The sequence below is a fragment of the Vipera berus genome (assembly GCF_964194415.1).
Source record: "Vipera berus genome assembly, chromosome: 3".
Classification (NCBI taxonomy): domain Eukaryota; kingdom Metazoa; phylum Chordata; class Lepidosauria; order Squamata; family Viperidae; genus Vipera; species Vipera berus.
The window spans coordinates 90,963,945-90,985,459 of NC_138204.1; the positions used below are offsets into that span (position 1 = coordinate 90,963,945).

Here is a 21,515-nt window from a genome sequence, read left to right on the forward strand (position 1 = left end):
AGTCATAAAAGGGCCAAGTTTAAAGATCCCTGCAATGTAGCTTTTATCCAGATAATGACTACTCTAGCTCAATTATCTTTCTCCCTGCAAAGACTGAGGGAAAAACTTGGGAGACAATCCTGGGAATGGGGTGAGAGGTGAGAGAATGCATAGAACAGGGGTTTTCAAACTTGACCCTTTTATGACTCAGCGTGCCTGGCTGAGGAATTCTGGGACTTGAACTCTACAAGTCATAAAAGGGCCAAGTTTGAAGACCTCTGGCATAGAAGGGACAGTTATTGGGGAAAATTCAATCTAAAACAGTAATACATATAGTAATCATAAGAAGACGTATCTTGTAACCTGTGCAATTAGCAATCAATTATCATCCAATGAACAATAATTATAAACAAGCAGGAAGGATCAAATGAAGAAATGGTAATAAAGCAGCTATATGAGCACTATAAGGATTTAGCAGAGTTATACAAGAATACTTTCATAATGACAGCCTTTTGCTAATTATAGTCTTTTTTTATTTCTTTCTGCATGAAAATATCCAAATGAAGCAGCTTTCAAGTATCTTCCTCCTAATGTTGTTTGGATTCACTTAGAATAATTATCAAGAAGTTTTACTCTGAGGTAGATTGGTCTCTGAGAAAACATTCATTCCCAAATCCTTGAACATACCAGTAACAGGAGTTTTGATCTAACTGACAGGTATTCCATTTGTTACAGAAGCAATTGCAAAAATGATTTCTATGATCCAAAAAGCAACAATTATAGTTGCAGGCAAAAGTGGAGAAGCACCAGAGGCCCAGCCTGGATACAGACCGAACGTAAAGGACAAAATTTGCAAAGTGAGTTAAAGTCCAGGAAAAGCATTTCTTTCTGTAGAAGGTCTGAAGTTACAACAGGGTTAGGTCCAACTGGTAAAGATCCATTTGTAATGATTATTGCACATGGATGACTGTTTTGATACAAGTTCAGGAATGAAATGAATAAATTTTTGCATTGCTTGATGTAATATTATCTCCCCACTGTGAATTCATGCCTCCTTTTACCAGAGAGAAGCACATTTGTATCATACAACTTAATCGTTATGCAGCTCCAGTAAAAATGACTGTTTTCTTCATTAACTGCATTCTACAAGCATCGGCTCACTGCTAGAAAAGGAGGAAACTGAATTATATGAAATATTCTGAGTAAGATACAAAATCTGTTTTTGTATTGGACGTGTATTTTTTCTAAATATCCTGAAATGAAAATAATATTCTGATGTTTTAATCAACTTTTGAGTTTGAAGGAATACTGAGAGAGGAATTTACTAAATCCTTCGTGAAGGAAGATTTAAAGTAATGATAAATGAATGGATCAATTAAACTATCTAAAATAAACAGCACTGGCCTGGAAGCTGATGAAGGAGAAAGAATGCTCCATTTCCAGCATGTATTAATGATTGACATGCCCCCTGCCCCTGCCTGAAAATGGGGAGGGGAGGGGAGTTGCTGCAAATGCGTTTAATATGAATACGTACTTGTTTTAAGGAAATCCTACGTTATGATTCCCAATGAGAACTTTCTTAATCCATACTGCCCAGATCAATCTGTAAATGCCTGTTTGCTCATTTGTTTAAAACAATTTATATAGTTGCCCATCTTTCAACCAAATCTGGGTGGCTCCTAGTCAGAGTTTGTCCTTGTAATGCAAACCTCAAAAGATTCAAGTTGCAGTTTATATTTATATTAAAAATGTAAATGAATGTTGGCTCTTGCACATGTACTGTATTGTTGCATGATTAGTGTATTAATAAATCATGCAACAAATATCTCAAATCCAAAGGAGGCTGATTTTCACACCCTACTATGCACTATAAAAGGCATTGCTAAATGGCAAAGGTGGTAATAAGGGACTTAGGGAAGCACTGCAAAGTTTATCTACATCCTAACTTGAATGGATGATATTACTACAATTTCAAAGAAGAAGCAATTGTTTTAGGGTTTGCTTTTAGAGTAGGAAATCTTACTATGTAGAAATCCTGTTTAAAGACCATAAAAACTAAATGCTGTTGAGTTCTGGAAATATTTCTAATTCTGACAATCTCTGGACAGAGTTCATTGAATTAGGTTGTTGCTAGCCTGGCCAAAGACAGAATAACAGAGTTGGAAGGGCCCTTGGAGGTCTTCTAGTCCAAGCCAAGGAAACCCTATACCATTTCAGACAGATGGTTGTCTAATCTCGTCTTAAAAATTTCCAGTGTTGGAGCATTCACAACTTCTGAAGGCAAGTTGTTCCACTGATTAACTGTTCTCACTGTCAGGAAATTTCTCCTTAATTCTAGGTTGGTTCTCCCTCCTTAGTTAAGCCATTTCCCTGTCTTAATGCATATTAGTACATGACATCATCTAATGCATATTGACAACACTGTCACAGTGGAGGAATTCCAAAGCATTTCTGAAAGAAAGGGCCTTTTCTCCACTGCTGCACATAATTTGACTCACAGGCACAAATTGTTATCACGTTAAATGATTTGAGGTTAGAAGAGGTCAGTTCCCAAAGACTGTACAAGAATCAAAGGTTACTGAAATATTTATGGATGATAATGTTGTAATTGCTTTCAGGAAATACCCTGAAATGCTGTCCTAAGTAGACCGTTTTATTATCTTTACTTGGGATAATTTATCTAATTCATACACTTCCTTTGTGTCACACATTAAAAGACTGTCTCATATGATCTGTGTCTCTAAGGGAAAACAGCTCTAATAAGGCAGCAGGATTTGGGAGAAAAGGAAAAATACATTAATGAGGGCAAAAAAAACATGCAATGAGTCCCTTAGGAAGTATAGCTAGACTTCCTTCGGCTCTTCCTTCCATAAAACATTTTTAATTTAAACATGTATTTGCTTTCTTTCAGATGTCTCCTGCAACTAGGGCCAAGTCAAAACAAATGAAGCAGACTTCCCTTTGGAGATCAGTTTCCTCAGTCAAGGTACTGAGATTTATTGAGTGGTGGAATTATGTTCCAAGCAAGGCATTTTCAACTTTGCTTATACTTTATGCACATACTAGAGGGGACAATCCAGCCTGGAGAAGGCCAGAATATACATCATTAGATAGATGATCTTCTTCTTCTTCTTCTTCTTCTTCTTCTTCTTCTTCTTCTTCTTCTTCTTCTTCTTCTTCTTCTTCTTCTTCTTCTTCTTCTTCTTCTTCTTCTTCTTCTTCTTCTTCTTCTTCTCCCTTCTCCCTTCTCCCTTCTCCCTCCTCTTCCTTCCTTCTTCTTCCATCTCTGACTCCCAAGTTGGGATTACACTAATATGATTTGTCTTGACTTAGTTTAATGTATCTGAACAATGCAAAGAGAATGTCAGAGCGTGCACAGTCTTATTGCACTGAGATAGCCCAGGAATAAATACAGTAAACAGTGATTTATATTAAATGGTGGTTTATCTTACACTATCTACAATATACACTAGGAACAAGATACAAACACATGATAATACAGCTAACTCCAACACAGAGCAATTATAGCAGGAAACGGACAAGAGAGAGAGACATTCCAGCAAAAGCCTTCCCTTTTATACTCAGGCTCTTAAAAAGACACAGACCCTGCTGAGTCATTCCTATCATTGCATCATCCACCTTATATTCCATTACATCATTAAATAAGCTGTTTGTTTAGCTATTAAATTATTATCCTGAAAGAGAATGTTTAAAGAAGAAGAAGTGACAGAGCCTCAACTCTTAAGCCTCATTCAAAATTATAATGCAGATAGTCCTTGGCTTATGAGCACAATCGGAACCAGAATTTCCATTGCTACCTATAGTGGTTTGTTAATTGAACCACAACTGATGTTACAACCTTTTTCTTCTACAGTTAAATGCCCAAAACTGTTAGGTACATCACTGCAGTTCTTAAGGAAACTATGCAGCTATTAAAGTGAGTCCAGATTCCCTGACTGACTTTCCTGTCAGTGTGAGTTTCCTGTCAATCTGCCATGAAAGTCACTAATGGCAACCACATGACCTGGGACACTGCAACCATTGCAAATACATGCCAGTTGCCATCGCCTGAAATTTAATCACATGACTGTGGGGATAGTGCAAAGGTTATAAGTGTGAGGACCAGTTGTAAGTTATTTTTTTCCCAGTGGCATTGCAACTTCAAATGGATGCTAAATGAATGATTGTAATTTGACAACTACTTTAGTAGTGGTAGTAGTAGTAGAGGTACACCACATGGTCTTGTTCCTTTTGATTTATAAGGTCACAAACAATTTATAGATCTCAATCTAATCCTCAGATACCTTGCTGTCAATTCTTTTGCCGGTATTTATTTAGCTATGGTTCAGGGACTGGTATTCTCTAATGGGAGAATCACATAAGGGTTTATTTGAAGTATCTTCTTTTCTAGATGCCCACTTTTATTCTAAAGATCTTCGTGAGCACCCATGAAATATCTGAATGGAAAGCTTTTTTCACTTGCCCAGCCTATCCATGATTTTCTCTGTCTGCCACTGTGCCACCCTGCCTTAGTTATGGTTTTTATATTTATAAATTGGTTTTATCATTTTCTCTGTATTACATTATTATATTTATTATATTTCTGTTAATGAAAGGGTGAATAGGCATGTTAAAGATAATAATGAGAGGATAGAGCGAGGATTACTAAATCCTTGAGATACTAAAACCTATTGCATGGTATGGATGTTAAATTCTTAGCAGCAAAGCCTGAAAGTGCAGATAGTATAGTAGCATCAGATTGTCTAGCAAACTGAAATCACTGCACATCCTTAAGATATTTTGAATCCTAAGCACAGACTGTTGAATAGTTCAAAAGATTAGGTTCCTACCACAAGCAATGAGTCTTTTAATTCAATCTAGAGCAGTCCCAACTTTTCATTCGTCTTATAATAATCAATAATATAAACTAGAAGCTTTTACATTTAAATTCCTTGTGGCTCCTGAGGAGTCCAAAGAGAGCAGGTCATAGAGATGTTCAAGTACAAAATGAATCTATGTCACAATTTGAAAATGCAAATTCTCTTTGTCCTTTGAGGTCTAAAGATACTTACTGCTTGTCACTCTGAAAATCAACACCTGTTCAAAAATATTTGTTAAACACATTTGAAATATAATTTTCAAATATACATTAAATTTCAAAATAAATCTTAAGATAAATCTTTAAATCTCAAAAGTAAGGCTCACAAAAGTGACAGGTTACAAAATCAATTAATTGCAGTCAAAATTGCCGTAAAGAACAATACAAAGAAGTGATAATGTTTCTATGTTTCTTAGGCCAACTGTAATATCCTATAAGTATTCACATGGAGAAATTAGCAGAGGTTATTGGAAAATTTAATGCACTACATGCAAAAATAAACGATCCTCATTTATTCAGAAATTTTAGATTGGGTTTAAATTATCTCTGTTGGGAACTTTGGACAAAGACAAAATTTAGTATTTATAAAGATCCTTTCCACCATTCACCTTTCTCTCATCTTTGACCTGTGGGCTAATGGGAAACACTGTAGAAATAAATATAAGATGTATCTGATTTCATGGACAGAGTAGGCAGACAGACAGACAAACAGGAAGGAAGGAAAGTCCACCCCCATTAAAATCTGCCACCCATGACTTCAGAGATAAAGTAGGCAGTGTGCATGCTCAGCCTTAAATATAAATCACAAAAGCAATCAAAGCCTACTCAGACTCAGATATTTACTGTACTCCAAACTAGTTAAAGACTATAACATAAGCATCTAACTGGTACATTATAATCAATAGGGTTATCAGACAGCAATGTTTCAAAATCTTCCATGCATCTAACAAATTTGTGGAATAAGGATATCGCCAATTTTATTAAATTAGCCATATCCTTATTCCACAAATTTGTTAGCCTTTTAAAAAAGCATAGAAAGTCAACTTGGAATAGCATTTGCAACTAGCTTTTCTCTATCTTTTTCAGTTCTTATTTTGTAAGATTGGAGATTACATTTAGGGCTCAGTGGGAGAATAGCAAGGACTATTTTGGGGGGAAAAAATCAGGTTTTTAAAATTATTATTACACCAAGACAAAATCCAGAAATGGAGCAGGAATCAAATGAATGACTAGGGGAAGATACTATAAAAATGCCAAAGAAGCCAGAGAGATTCTCTGGAAATCAGCTTGCAATCAAGAAGAATGCACTGGTGAGAGTTAAGAACTTACTCTTGCCAGTCACTTTTTTTTTTACTATGTGAGATAGTTCCATTTCACTGAGAAGTACTATGGCTCAATCATATTTAGAAATCTTAGTCACAGATTCTGCTTTAATGAGATGACCTCAGTTAAGAGAACATATCCATGTTTCCTAGTTATTTCCAACATTCCAAAATCCCATCAAAAAAACATTACATTTCTGTCCATTTAATTGAAGGCGGGTCTTGAATATATTAAGAAAAGCGGTCTGGGTATAAATTACACATGCATGCAAGATAGGACAGAGAGGCAATATTTGATTCACTCACACTCAGAATAGGAGGAATTTAGCTCCAGGTCAATCTTCCACAATAGCATCAATGCAACATACCTGCTAAAATATATAATACATTTCATTAAAAAAATGGCTCATTACTTACTTCCTCCACTTGAGGTTCTTGAGCTTGGGGAGCATTAGGCACAGGAGAATCACAGTCTGGGCTGTAGTGCTCACAGTAATCGTAGGCTGCTCTGGGATCACCAACAATCAGCATCTGCTGGATATCACCCTGCCAGGGAAACACAAGATTATAGATTAGCAAGCATCACAGGCCATTCGGGGGGTGTTAATGAAAAGGAATCCTTCTTCTTTACAAAGCAAGCTTGTTTAAGTGAGATACATCTAATACGGATTTTATTATTCTGCAGCACCTGTTAATTTATTTGAGTAATTTATATCTTGTCTGTTGTGGCTCTAGCACAGCTTGTTAATAGCTTTGTTACAAACAAATAGGAGATTTATAGCGAAATGAAGTCATTTTGGGGCAAGTGCCAAATGTTTTTAAACCCTTATGTGCCAAGTGATTGCACAAATCATAAATGGAGGCTGAAACTACCTTGTTGTGATGTAATAGATGGGAACAATACTATTCACATATTATCAGCTTTAATATGTATAACTAGATAGGTGCTTCTGATGGCTCCTTCCATAAAGAAAAAAAGAGTTCAGAGTTTAAATAGTAATGACATACAGCATATGCATTTATGGCTAGTGAAGAGTAGTAGCACATTTAATAACTGACTGAATGGAGTCAATATAGTTAATAATCTCTATCTGGGATTTTGGAGAGTTGTAGTTTGATCCATCTGGAAACTACCAAGTTGAGAAATGCTGATTTAAACCCATGACTATAACATTGAAATAAATGAGGTTTTAGATATTTATTATTATTGGTTAATTTACACAACTTAAAAGGAGGGGGGGCGGTTTACAACTAAATCAAAATGAAGAAAACTTTAGCTCACCCAGTATATTTTGAAAAATACTTTCCATTAAATCCCATAGTATTAAAATGATTTGATGTTGTGGGATCATGGCCCTTCATTTTTCCAGACATAAAATAATAGTGCATTTCACAAGGCATTGAAGACCTGGCTATTTCCCCAGGCAGTTGGATCAAGTAGGTAGATGAATTCTGTAATTGATGTGTTTTTCTGTGAGTGGGGCTATTGTATATCCTTGGACTAAACTGGGAATTATTTGTTGTGTGTTTTAATCTTGTAAACCACCCACAGTGATTTATGTAAGATGGGCAGTGATATAAATCATATATAAACCAATGTTTCTCAACCTTGGCAGCTTGGAGATGTGTGGACTTCAACTCTCAGAATCCTCCATGGCTGGCTAGGAAACTCTGGGAGTAGAAGTCCACTCATCTTCAAGCTGCCAAGGTTGAGACACAGTGATATAAACAAAGAAACATCTTTCCCTCATCTTTGGGCAGATAATTACAATTCCTGGCAACTATAACTTTGGTTCCTAATAAAATGACCCACAGAAACACATGCAGGGAGTTAGGTAGGGTGACATATCCATGCCTTTTCTTTCTTTAGTTCAATAGGCAACTTTTCCAGAGCTTCTGATAGCACGGAGAGAGCATGGGCATTTCTATACACATAGAGGTACAGAATTTCAACAACAAACACAGAAATTGGCACTAGAGATATATGGTGCTATTTCATTCTACGTCATCTGAATGTACACAATTTTACATAATGCACAAAACCAAGGGAGCTTGTAGGACAAAACGCAATTGCCTAAGTTTTTAAAATACGCTAAGTCAGAAATTACTATAGTCAGGTTCACATAATACCTTAAACCAAAGCAACAAACATTATGATTCATTTATTAATTAATCAAATTTATATAGCTGCATATTTGGCAAGAAGTGATGCTGGGTGGCACACAATAGGCAATAAAAAGAATACATATATAAAACATTCTTTTATATTCTTACATATAAAAGAACACACACACACATATATACAAGTATATGTGTGTGTTTGTGTGTCTGTGTGTGTGTGTGTGTGTGTGCACACACACACATACATACAGAATTGATATGATTTGGATGATGCCTGAATTAAGGGTTAATATGCAGAAAATTGAAATAGAATTAGGTACTTGGGCAGATCATAACCCATTAAAAATGGTGTGGAAAGGAATGCAGAAAAAAAATTAAGATGGACTTTGAATCAATCTATATTAAAAGAGAAATAATTTATAGACTTAGCAACAAAAGAAATGGAATTTTTCTTCAAAGAAAATAAAAAAGAAGATACAACATTACAAAATGTGTGGGATACAGCCAAAGCATATTTTCAAGGCATAGTGATAACATACATGGTGAAAAAAAATAAAGAAAAGAGACAACAATGTCAGTTGTTAAGAGAAGAATTTTTAAAATTAGAACTTAAACTACAAATAAACTCACAAAAGAAAATATTGAAAAGACAAATGGAAATAATAAAATAAATTTAATTTAATAGAATCAGAAAAATTGGCACAACAAATTAAAAGGGCAAAGCAAAACTTTTTTGAAAATGCAAACAAACCAGGAAGATGGTTAGCTTATAAACTTAAAAAACAGAAGGAGAAAAAATTGATAAAGTTAAAAAAGGCTGTTTACAATTTAAAAATGAAGGAATAAAAAAGATAATTAAAGAATACTATGAGAAACTGTATGACAAGGAAGAAACTCCATGGGAGAAAATGACTCAATATATGGAAGAAAATAGTTTACCAAAAATTCCAGAAAACTTTAAGACTATGTTAAATGAAAAAATAACAATGATGTATTTGACAGAGACAATAAAAAGACAAAGAAAAAAACAAAAAAAAAAACCACTGGGACCAGATGGACTCCCAGCAGAGTTTTATAAATGTTTACAAGATATATTACGTTCACCACTGAAAAATGTATGTAATGAACTTTTATTGGAGGCAAAACTCCCAAATACATGGACAGAAGCCAATGTAACTTTGATACCAAACAGAGGACTCAGATCTGACCCAGATTAAAAACTATAGACTGATATCACTATTGAATGTGGACTATAAAGTCTTCACTTCAATAATAAGCTGAGAGGCTGAAAGATTTTTGATTGAATTTATACACCCAGATCAAAATGGATTTTTGCCAAAGAGACAAATAAAAAATAATTTGAGGGTAATACTAGATAAATTGGAATATTATGAACTTCATCCAGGGAAACAACTGGCACTAGTATTTTAGATGCCCAAAAGGCATTTGATAATGTTTTTTGGCAATTTATGATTCAACAACTAAAAACAATGGTCTTTGGTCAAAACTTTATAAATACAATTCAGACAATATATCAGAAACAATCAGCAAAAGTAATTGTAAATGGGGATTACACAGAGAATTTTGATATACGAAAAGGCACATGACAAGGATGTCCATTATCCCCATTGCTATTTAGTTTAACTTTGGAAGTTTTAAATAGAAACATTAGGCAAGATCCAGAAATTAAAGGATTGAAAATAAAAGGTGGAACCTACAAACTGCAAGCATTTGCAGATGATTTGGTAGTCATTCTAGAGGAACCCTTAGAGATGATTCCTAAACTGTTGGAAAAGATGGAACAATTTGGAGAGATAGCAGGATTAAAGATTAACAGAGAAAAAACTAAAGTGATAGTTATTTTTTTACAGATAAACAAAAAAGCAATTATCAGAAAAAATAGAATTGCAAACAGTCAATTAGGTCAAATATTTGGGAATATATTTGACAGCAAGATGTTCAATAATAAAAGAAGATAATTACATTAAATTGTTAAACCAAATATAACAACTAAATATAAGGATTATTTAAAATTGTAAAAATCAGCATTAACAAGGATACGATTAAAATTAAATATAGACAAAACCCCAAGCAGAAAGCGGGTGAGTACATCCACCTCAGTAGTGAAACCACATCTAAACCTCCAGTTCCGTGGGTCCCCCAGGCCTTGTGGCATAACCAGTTCTTGAGGGATTTCCCAAACATCAAAAGGGATGGAACTAACCAAATGTTCAGGAAGAGAATGTTCCATAATGCGGGTGCCATGGCAGAGAAGGCCTGCTACATGGGAACCACCAAATGTAGGTCTGTGGCACAGCAGGGCTTCTCTGTCAGACCTAATGGGCCAGACTTGTATAATCAATGAATTCCTCAGATAGCCTGATCCCGTGCCATGAAGGTCTTAAAAGCTTACAACCTATCAGCCATGAAAAATCAAGTCCACACATGAAGATCCAATTAAGTTGATTTATTGATAAAAGTCCGTGCAAGAACAGATTAAAATTTAGTGCAAAATGAGAATTCGGCCAAATCTGAATGTCTGACATTTCATTTTTATATAAACCACTGGGCTAACTTTTTCCTCCTTTAAGCTGTATCCACAGGAAGCCAGCCGGATGACCTGGGGCAATTTATTCTTTCTCAGCCCAACTCACCTCACAGGGTTGTTGTTGTGGAGAAACTAAGAGAAGGAAGGCATGTTGAGTATGTTTTGTCACCTTGTGTAATTGGTAAAAATAATAAAGATGGGGTGCAAATAAACAAACAGACTGCAGTTACAAGAACAAATCTTTGAGAAAGTGTATATATACTATCTGCAATAACTACACTTCACATAAAGTCTGACTCACAATAGACCCACCAAATGAAAAAAAAAATAAAAAATAGCAAAGTGCATTAACCTCTGCATAGAGTGAGCATAAATTCAAGATAAATAATAAACTGAAACTAACATTTCATCTAACACAAATTATTGCAGGCTAATCTAACTAAAATTGGGACACGGTGGCTCAGTGGGTTAGGACGCTGAGCTTGTTGATCAGAAGGTCGGCAGTTTGGCGGGTCGAATCCCGAGTGCCGCGTAGCAGAGTGAGCGCCTGTTACTTGTCCCAGCTTCTGCCCACCTAGCAGTTCAAAAGCACATAAAAATGCAAGTAGAAAAATAGGGACCACTACGGTGGGAAGGTAACAGTGTTCCGTGCGCCTTTGGCATCTAGTCATGCCGGCCACATGACCACGGACACGTCCTTGGACAAGCGCTGGATCTTCGGCTTTGAAACGGAGATGAGCACCGGCCCCTAGAGTTGGAAACAACTAGCACGCATGTGCGGGGGAACCTTTACCTTTACCTTTACTAATCTAACTAAAACATGGATTGCATCTAGTCTAAATAATGAACTTAACAGTGTTAAATTCTGTGATGCATTGTGGCTATTCTTTGTAATCAGAAGTGTTTAACTGCAAAGCTTAAATGATTTAACTGCAAAGTTAAATGATTTAACAATGCTTTGGGAGATATTTCTCATGTTCAACAGATTTGTATCTAAACTAGTCAAAGCTGGAACTTCACTAAAGAAGTTATGGTACTTGTGAAATTTGAAATCTGTTTTGTTACTTTCTTCTCTTTCTTCTTCTACAACCTGCTTGAGGCAATATATGATTTTCCAAGTTGGAGCTTGGAATTCAGCTACAGTAGTGGCCAAAATTGTGGAAACCTTGTGGGAAAAGTGTACAGTAGAAATGCCACCTTTGGTTAAGTTTCCACCAATTTTTCTTCTAATTTCTTTACAACTGTAGCCTTGTTCACTTAATGATACTATTTTACATTGCTTTCTGGGCAACCAGTCAACTCTTTGCGCCATTACTTTAATTTTATTATGTTTTACAAGCTCTCTAAATGAAAGGGGAAAAAAAACCTAACCAACTTGATAAAGATCACATAACACACTGACAAATGTCCTCCTCTCAGCTTCAATACATGACATCAATAACTGAATCCTACTGTGATCTGATTGGCTCATTGCCAAAACAAGATGACACCTGATTGGCTCTCTAAACACTCATGCTCTTTGGCTACAATCAGTTGAAGGAAAGCTACCTGATATCAACCTAAGCAAGTTTTGCTTCCTTTTTCTGGATATAAATGGAATTAAAATAAAATAAATAAAATAAATAACTTTCCATAGAACACAGTACAGATAATTGAACAAACTTTGTTGCATTACATTCTTGATTAAATTATCTTTCCATTGATGTATAAATTTATGGTACTACTCCAAAACAGCTGGTGTTATTAGCCATCAAACCTCAAAAATACACTTTTCCCAAAAGGTTTCCACAATTTTGGCCACTTCTGTATGATAGCTCAGAATTCTGACTGTGGCATTTGTAATGAGAATGAGAGATCAGCTTAAGACAGGTAGGTTATGCCAATATGGTTTTGTACTGAAATCAAATAAGCATTTTTTTAATAAATACAACTTGGGAATAGTGGTGGGATTCAAATATGTGAACAATCAGTTCTCTGTGTGGATGCTGCTTCCGGAAGTTCATTCTGGGCCCGGGCAACAAAAAATTAGCTACCAGTTCTGCCAAAGTGCTGCAAACCAGCTGAATCCTACCACTGATTGTGAAGTATGATAAAGCATAAGCTGCTATCTCTTGTTCAACCTGCCTTCAGCTCCCTTTCAAAAAGCAGTAAAAAAGATTAATAGTTTCCCCTAGCATTAGGCTAGTTACTAATGAAGACTCAATTTGCCTACTAAAAAACAAACAATGAAAGAATCAATCCCCATATTCTGACAACTTGTTTTGCATTTAATCCTCTAGTTAATCGAGCGTACAGAAGATTAATACTTTAATCTTATTTTACTTACAGTGGTGCAATTGACTCACAGTTATTCTCATTACCTTCTCCCACACTTGGATCTTACAATCTAATAATTATCCAGAAGCAATAGACAATACTTTAAAGTCACCCTTAGGTTTCCTTAACTTTAATTACCTTTGCTTATGAATATTGCTTTGGCTGTTCAAAACTGATTACTTGAACAGGGAAATTCTTTTCTCACATACAAATTTATCTATAGTCAGATCTTGCTTCAGTAAGCCATAGGGATCTAAACTAAATTCCTGAGGCATTACTTAAAGACATTTTGCCCTGGTCGTTGAAGCCGAAGCTCAAATACTTTGGCCAACAAATGACAAGAGAGAACTCACTGGAAAAGTCCCTGTTATTTGGAAAGACTGAAGGCAAAAGGAGAAGGGGATGGCAGAGGATGAGATGATTAGATAGTGTCATTGATGCAGTGGGCATAAGTTTGAGCAGATTCCAGAAGACAGTGGAAGATAATGGGGCTGGTGTTCTCCAGTCCATGGGGTCGCAAATAGTTGTACGCGACTGAGTGACTGAACAACAACCTGTAATAGTGTAATGGAATGTGTGAAACCACGTGATGATTCCCTTGTTGTTCTGTAATCCTCATGTCAGAAAACACCAATCTTTTCTATTATTATTTTTACCATGTTTGAACTACTTTAAATACAACATCGGAACATATTTTTTTTAAAAAAAATAAAAATGCCGCTGAGAATTGAAATATATATTAACAATGAGTTATAATTTTCTGTGCATGCACATAAGTGCATTCTGGAGTACTTTTCCTCAGGCGTTCAAAATGAATTTTGTGTATTCTATGTATTTTTCCATTGCAGTAAAGATAGTTGAGAAATAACATCTAAATCAAACAGAATTTGTTCCTAGAAATACTAATGGTCATCAACATTGCAAAAATTAGGTTTATTCATTTCTATTTAGGATCACTGAAGTTGATTAACCAGAATTTAATATAGCTGATTATTGATCATAGCAAACAAATCTATGGAGGTTGAATTAAAATGAAGAAATCGTAATTTTCTAAACACCAGGCTGGGGAAAAAGAGACTGTCTGACTTTATATAATAAGTAAATCATTTGTGGAGTTATTTCTATGTTCTATGAAAGCTGCCTATTGCTGAAACTGCCACCTTCTCATGCATGTTGTATTTACTCTTAGGACAGTGGTGGTGAACCTATGGCACGGGTGCCAGAGGTGGCACTCAGAGCCCTCTCTGTGGGCAACCATGCCATGCCCTGGAGGTGGCAACTGTTCCTCTTCAACCAGCCACCTGCTAATTTGCCAGGGTCCCACGTGGCTGAATGCATCCCGGCACGGCTGGTTTCCCTCCCCCCCATCCCATCCCTCCTGGCCTCGCATGCTCTCCTTTTCCCAGGCACAACCACTGCATCCCAGCCCTTGCCTTGCCCCATGGCAATGGCACCCCCACCCTGCCTCGCCTCACCCCACAGGATGAGTCTACTGACTACTGCCCCACCTGCCACAGACCTCCTGGGGTTCCCCCAATCCTGTCCACCCACCACAGGTGTCCCTCCCCAAGAGCAACATTGAGGTGACCACACCCACCTTGGCCACACCCACCCAATCTTCCATGACCACCACAGCCACACCCACCCAGTGGGCCATTCCCACCTGACACCCAGCGATAAATGTGGGTTTGGGGTTGCAGTTTGGGCACTCGGTCTCTAAAAGGTTCGCCACTACTGTCTTAGGGTATACTGTAGTACTAGATATCAGCTGTTCTCAGCATTCCATATAACATCTGAAAACTTTTTATGAACCTTCCAGATGTATTATAAGCACAACAGGCTTCTAAACCAGGAATTTTAAGCATCCATTCTGCCATTATGATGGTTCATTGCACAGTCAACCAAATGTTGAGACTGAATTTGACATTTTTATCCACCTATTAAGTCTTTCCCAAGGACCTGGGATAGACAGATGTTGTTTGATGGTGTTAAACGTATCATCACAGGATGTAAGCAGTTCCAAGTAATGCTGCCTTTTGCAATTGACCAATAATGATTTTGTTAATGTTGATGATGTTCAAGTGCTGCTTCAGTTGTTTTGGGATTGCACCAAAATCCCAACGCAGATTACTGTTGGTACAATCTCTGCTTTCTTTTGCCACAATCATTCTATTGTTGTTTTCGGGGGGAGGGGGGGTTGCTTATTATTATTGTTTAGCACATAGTCAGCCATTTATTTAGACCGGATTTGGCATTTTTATCCACCTTCCCAAGGATCTGGGATGGGCAGATGCTGTTGCTCATGGTGTTAAATGTATCATCACAAGATGTAAGCTCTTCGAAGTAAAGCTGCCTTTTTTGCAAAATTATTATTAAAATCATAAAATATTTTCAACTAATGTTAACCTAGTACTGTAATAAATCATGTGATGGCAGCTGATGAGGAATTAATAATAAGTGAGGGTTGGGAGGCTAGTAGTGTTGGTTGGGAGGCTAGTAGTCTTCACCAGCATGTTTTTTTTCTTGTGAAATTTGATGATCCAATTCCTGTTATACACATATATTATAGCAACTTTTAAAATGCCCATAGCAACTACAAGCCAAACCTAAAACAGATTCCAGCCTCTAGAAATGCTCATTCTAAAGTAAACTTCCACATCCTACGTTAAGAGGAGGACGTAAGCTAAAAAGAAAAAAAATACTTATACTTTCTGGAGAACCTATAATAAAACTTGATAAGAACAGAATCTCCCTTATTCATTTTTTCACAATTTTAGATTTATCTTCAAAGGATGTTCACAGAACTCTACAATGCAAAGAAGTATCTCCAATAGTAAATATGAATCTGATAGAGTCCTTCCCAAAATCTGGAAGAAAGGGAGACTATGATTCCAAGTCTTGGGAAAGTAGTATTTTAGGGAGGTTTTTTGAGCAAAATTTCAGTATTAGTGAAGTCACAATCTTATCCTTGAAAAGATAAAAGTAAAAATGATGCCTAAATTATTTCCCATAGTCCGCTGTATAATTTTGAATTTTTCTTTCCTTCTGAAGAGAACACAGCAGAATCAGGTGTCACAAGAATTCAGAACCAAAGAATAAAGAATTAATTTGATTAGAAACAGAACAAACTCAGCACCTTGTAATGTTGTCACTGTCTCTTCCTCTGCACTAATCCCTTTGGATGGTAACCACCTCATTCTGTGGTCTTTTTCTGGGGTGAAAAAAACCCAAAGATCCCAAAGAATTCTGCTTTGGTTGCTTCTTATGGCAGAGGTCCCCAACCTTTTGGGCACCAGGGACCTGGTGGAGAGAGGTTTTTCCATGGACCAGAGGGGATGTGGTTTTGTGTGCTGCCTGCATGCCACAGATGGGGCTTTGCTTATTTGTGCGGATCGGTTGCAGTACTGGTCCATTGACCTGGGGTTGGGCACCCATCTTACGGACTTAATTCTTGTTCATAGAAGGTGTTCATATCCATCAACATCTGTTCTGAAACAGCTGTTGGGAAACCAGCATTTCTTTCTTTCTTTCTTTCTTTCTTTCTTTCTTTCTTTCTTTCTTTCTTTCTTTCTTTCTTTCTTTCTTTCTTTCTTTCTTTCTTTCTTTCTTCCTTTCTTTCTTTCTTTCTTTCTTTCTTTCTTTTAAATTTTCTCCCATCTTTATTACTTTATAAGTAAAGGCAGTGAACATGCCTAATATGCCGTCTTCCTTCTATTTTCCCTATAACAATAATATGAAGTAGGTTGGGCTGAGAGAGAGGAACTGGACCAAGGTCATCCAGTTGTCTTTCATGCCTATGGTGGGACTAGAACTCAGTCTTCTGGTTTTTAATCTGGTGCCTTAACCACTAAACCAAACTGCCTTAATTAATTATATTTAGGAATGTCTGTTGAGGTTAAGTTGCTTGTTTTTTTTTGTTTTTGATGTTTACTGCATTTACAAATGTGTAATTCTGGCAAAAGCTTGTTCTTACTAGACCATGTGTTTGCAGGAAGCACGTAGGGCCTTTTTACGGTTTGGCACTGTGGAGAGAAAAGTACTTAAAGCTGCTGCTGTTTTGCTGTCCACAGTTCCACACTCTTCTTTCTAACAGGGCCAAAGAAAGGAACCAAAGAAAGGGGAAACAGTTAACAAGCATTGACATTCAAGGGCAACTATGCAAAGGTCATTTTCCGAGACTTAAGAACTGGGTGGTGCAGCTATTTTATCTGTGGGAATAGTATTGTATTAGGTGATTGTTCAACTCTAATTCTTTTTCCTTCCAGCTGATGTAATATTTTTAAAGAGTTCCAAACTTTATCCAACAATCTGGTTTATTATGAGTGTAACCGGTGTTTCCCACATGTAATCCAGAAGGGTGCAACCTTTTTGAAGCAGATAAATTCATTTTTGGGGAGGACAAGGGCCACACAATGAAGTGATGGAGCTAAGTGAGTGAAGCAAAACATTATCCCTCGTTTAATTTTGGCAGAGGATCATGGGGCGTCACCTTCTTTTTAAATTTATGTTAAGCCTCTTTTATGGCTTACACTACATTTTAATTCCTGCCTCAAAATGACCCTAATCTTAGTATTGTTTTCACTGTGCTTCTTGATTTTCTAGAACTACTACAATGTTCTATTAGAACATGAGATCATTTGCATTTACAACTATTAAAGTAATCTAATCAGTATGAATGCAAATTTATTTAAAATAAATTCTCATTTATTCCTGTGTCATTATTTTCAACTAGTGCCCTCTTTGTGGGGTTGGAAGCAAATTGCAGACTTAGGATCTTATATGACAGCACACAGCTGACATTGGCTAATCTTGAAAAAAGCAAAATACAGTCATAATTGGTTAAACTACCAAGAAGTTGTTTCTGGTCACAGTGAGGAGGAAGAGGAAGAGGAAGAGGTGGCGGAGGTAGTGGGGGCAGCGGAGATTGTTTATATTTATTTATTTATATCCCTTCATTATTATTTTTACAAATAACTCATGGCAGCAAACATACATGATACTCCATCTTCCTCCTATTTTCCCTACAACAAAAGCCTCATGAGGTAGGTTGGGCTGAGACAGAGGGACTGACCCAGTTGGCTTTCATGGCTAAGGGACTACAACTCATAGTTTCCCACTTTCTAGCCGGGTACCATAACCACTAGACCGAACTGGCTCTCTTTATTATTATCCAGGATGTCCCTGCAGTCACCAGGAATCCATCTTGATTCAAGCACATCTTAACCTCATGGCACTTATACTCAAACAATGCAATCTTCTGTGAAACCTCTCAGGATACAAATCTATCATTTCAACAATATTTGAGTGAGGTGAATGTAAGTACTATAACCTTGCCTCCTTAGAACTCCAATTCCCTCATTGACCAAATGCCCCCCAAGAAAGGATGAGAGTGGTGACCTGAAAAAGTTTTTATTTTAATTTCAGAGAGTACATAGCCCAGTCACATTGCAACCATTTATACATTGATCAGCAAAAGGTCATGTTGCCATAGCGCTCAAAATATGTTTCGAAATGAGAAAGTAGATAATAAATGGCTATCCGAAGCACCCTCCCCAAAACCCTTCCCAGCTAGATTACTGAATTAGGAGACTTTGGAAATTGCATACTTCATCCCCGTGAAGAGTAAAACATACCGTTGCATATCATTTAAGCAGCACTGACTTTAAATTATTTGAGAAAGGTAGCATTGGGAAAAGCATGGTACATTATGATCTTCCTCAGTCTAATAATATATTACAGCAAGCATACTGTTATCATAGCTATTATTACCCTTCATAGTGTCATAGTGATGACAATATTCTCTACTGTATTGGGAAGATAGTGCAGGCTGTGACATCAAAAATGTTTTATCCTAAGTAGAAGCTATGAGATACATGTGAAAAGCCAAGGACCAAACAATCAGCTTACCTCAGCTCTTGATAAATAACTGTAAAGAAAAACAGATTCAGTAGCTCCAAGGTATAAAAATATGGCAAATTCAGTCAATCAGACAATCAGAGAAGGAAGCTTTTTCGAGGGACAAAATATTATCTCACCAATTCAGATGGCAATATTCTTAGTCACTGGAATTTGATACCCATCACTCAGAAGTTATATTTTCACTTTCAGTATTACGGCAACTACTTAGAATCAAACTTCCCCTACTTCCTGCAGATATAGAAATGGATCACCCACCACATCCAGAAGTGTTTGGTATTTGATTTTGTGCAAAATTATTCAGCTATTCAGGTGAAGCCACAATGGGCAATTTCAAAAGCAGTCCTCTCCCTTCCCATTTTTTGTTCTTCTGAGTCTGATGTAGCCAGAAGAGTGCTTTTCATCATGAGAACTATCCTCTGTAAAACCTTTAAACAGTGGAAGTTTGCAGCTAGCGATAAAGAAAACATAGCATCTTTGGCAGAATCCAGGGCAAGTAACTGGATTCATATCTAAAGTCACTAATTCACATAGATCCTTGTCTATGTTTAAAACATTTCTCAAATATTTTGGACACTACTTATATAAAAAAAATCTTTCTTTTAGATGGTTAGGTTTTGTAAAAACATCATTCTAGATAATGCTAAGTATACATAACATTATGACATATAACAAATATTTTACACAACCAGATCTGACCTTCCATCTTAGGGAAAAGTGGCTTACAGTAGTAAAACTACCAGGTTTGATATCAATGATCTCACTGTTAGAAAGCCAGGATGAAGCTATTCCAGCAGAAGACATATCTACATTTTTAAAAGCCTAAATGTTTCTGGGAAGGTGCCAAGAACTTTCTAATTAGTTCTTTGATAATAAAAACCATGGACTAAAAATTACAATAGTCTAGACAGCCTGGCCTTCATTATTATAGATTTTGGAGTACACTGCTGCTGAATTCATTTAATCTTCCTATGCAAAATGAAGGAGGCTGACAATTTCCAGAAAACTTAAATAAAACATTCCACTGCACAATGTGCTAAGTGGAACCATCAAGAGAGATTTTTACAGCATGCACCTGCCAGATTTGTCAAATGTTACAAAAGCAGTAAATGGCGAAAATAAAGTGGTCTATGCACCAGAATGTGCACAGAAATCACTAAGTAATCGGCTGGGCTTAGATAGGGGCCTCGAGTTGAGACGTGCTAAGAGGCCCCTGATAAAATTTTTAGCCGGTTATTTTAAAAGGTTAGGGAGGGGGAGGGATAGGGGGGTAGGGAGGGAATCTTTAACCGGCACTCAGTCTGGACCTGTTAGGGGTCCTGACGGGACGGGGTCGGGGGAGGTGGCTGCTGGTTCTGGGAATGTGGGGGTGGGGCTTCAAAGCCCCACGGCGATAGGGAATGGCAGCAGGTGCTCGCGCGGAGGGCCATATCAACACCCGGGATCGCGTCCCCGCTATCTCCGAGCGGTGGCGCGCTCCGACCCTCCGGTTAGCACCCTCTTACCCGGGGATGAGGGTGATCAGGTCCCTGAGCTCAGGTTGGTCTATTTTAACGCTAGATCCGTAGTTAACAAAGCTCCCCTCATCCATGATCTGATCGAGGAGGAATGTGCGGATCTAGCGTGCATCACGGAAACTTGGTTGGGTTCGGAGGGAGGGGTGCCTCTTACCGAGTTATGCCCTCCAGGTTTCCGGCTGCTGCACCAGCCACGGGCTCAGGGCAGGGGTGGTGGGGTGGCAGTGGTTATTCGGGAGACTCTGTGTCCGCGGGAGGCCACCATTGTCCAGATGGCCGGGAGTGAATCCCTCCTCTTGAGATGTGGTCCTCGGGCTCAGTTGGGCTTGTTGCTCACATACCTGGCACCCGGCTGTGTAGCAACAGCCCTGCCTGAGCTGCTCGACACTCTCTCAGGGTTGGCGGTGGAATTCCCCAGGCTTATAGTCCTGGGTGACTTCAACCTGCCGTCACTGGGAGGGTCGTCGGAGTTAGCTCGGGAGTTCATGGCCTCCATGACGGCCATGGGCCTGACCCAAGTTATTGAGGGCCCGACTCATGTGGGGGATCATACTCTCGACCTGTTGTTCCTATCTGGACAATGGTTGGATGATCTGGGAGGGGGTTCCCCGTCCATCACCTCTGTCATGGTCAGATCACTACCTCCTGAGGCTGGTTTTCCTTTATGCCACCCCCCGCTGCTGGGCAGCAGAACCGACCAGGTGGTTCCGCCCCAGGCGCCTAATGGACCCGGATCGGTTCCAGAGGGCGCTTGGGCCTATACCTATCACCCTTACCCACAGCCCAGTCGATGCTCTGGTGGAGGCCTGGGAAACGGCTGCCGCCAGGGCACTTGACTGTGTTGTACCCATGCGACCTCTGACCCGGCGCAGATTCCGTTGGGCCCCATGGTTCTCTGTGGAGCTCCAGGAGATGAA

At 37.9% G+C, this 21,515-nt stretch overlaps 1 protein-coding gene across 1 annotated transcript in view; it reads right to left on the reverse strand.

Moving 5' to 3' along the window:
- The window catches only part of COL11A1 (collagen type XI alpha 1 chain), a gene marked incomplete at its 5' end in the record, with an annotated part of 296,431 nt that overhangs the window by 204,032 nt on the left and 70,884 nt on the right, over window positions 1-21,515 (reverse strand). The window contains one exon of the mRNA XM_081322302.1: window positions 6,598-6,726. Coding sequence (XP_081178428.1) covers window positions 6,598-6,726 — 129 coding nt within the window. The remainder of the gene's footprint in view (window positions 1-6,597; window positions 6,727-21,515) is intronic.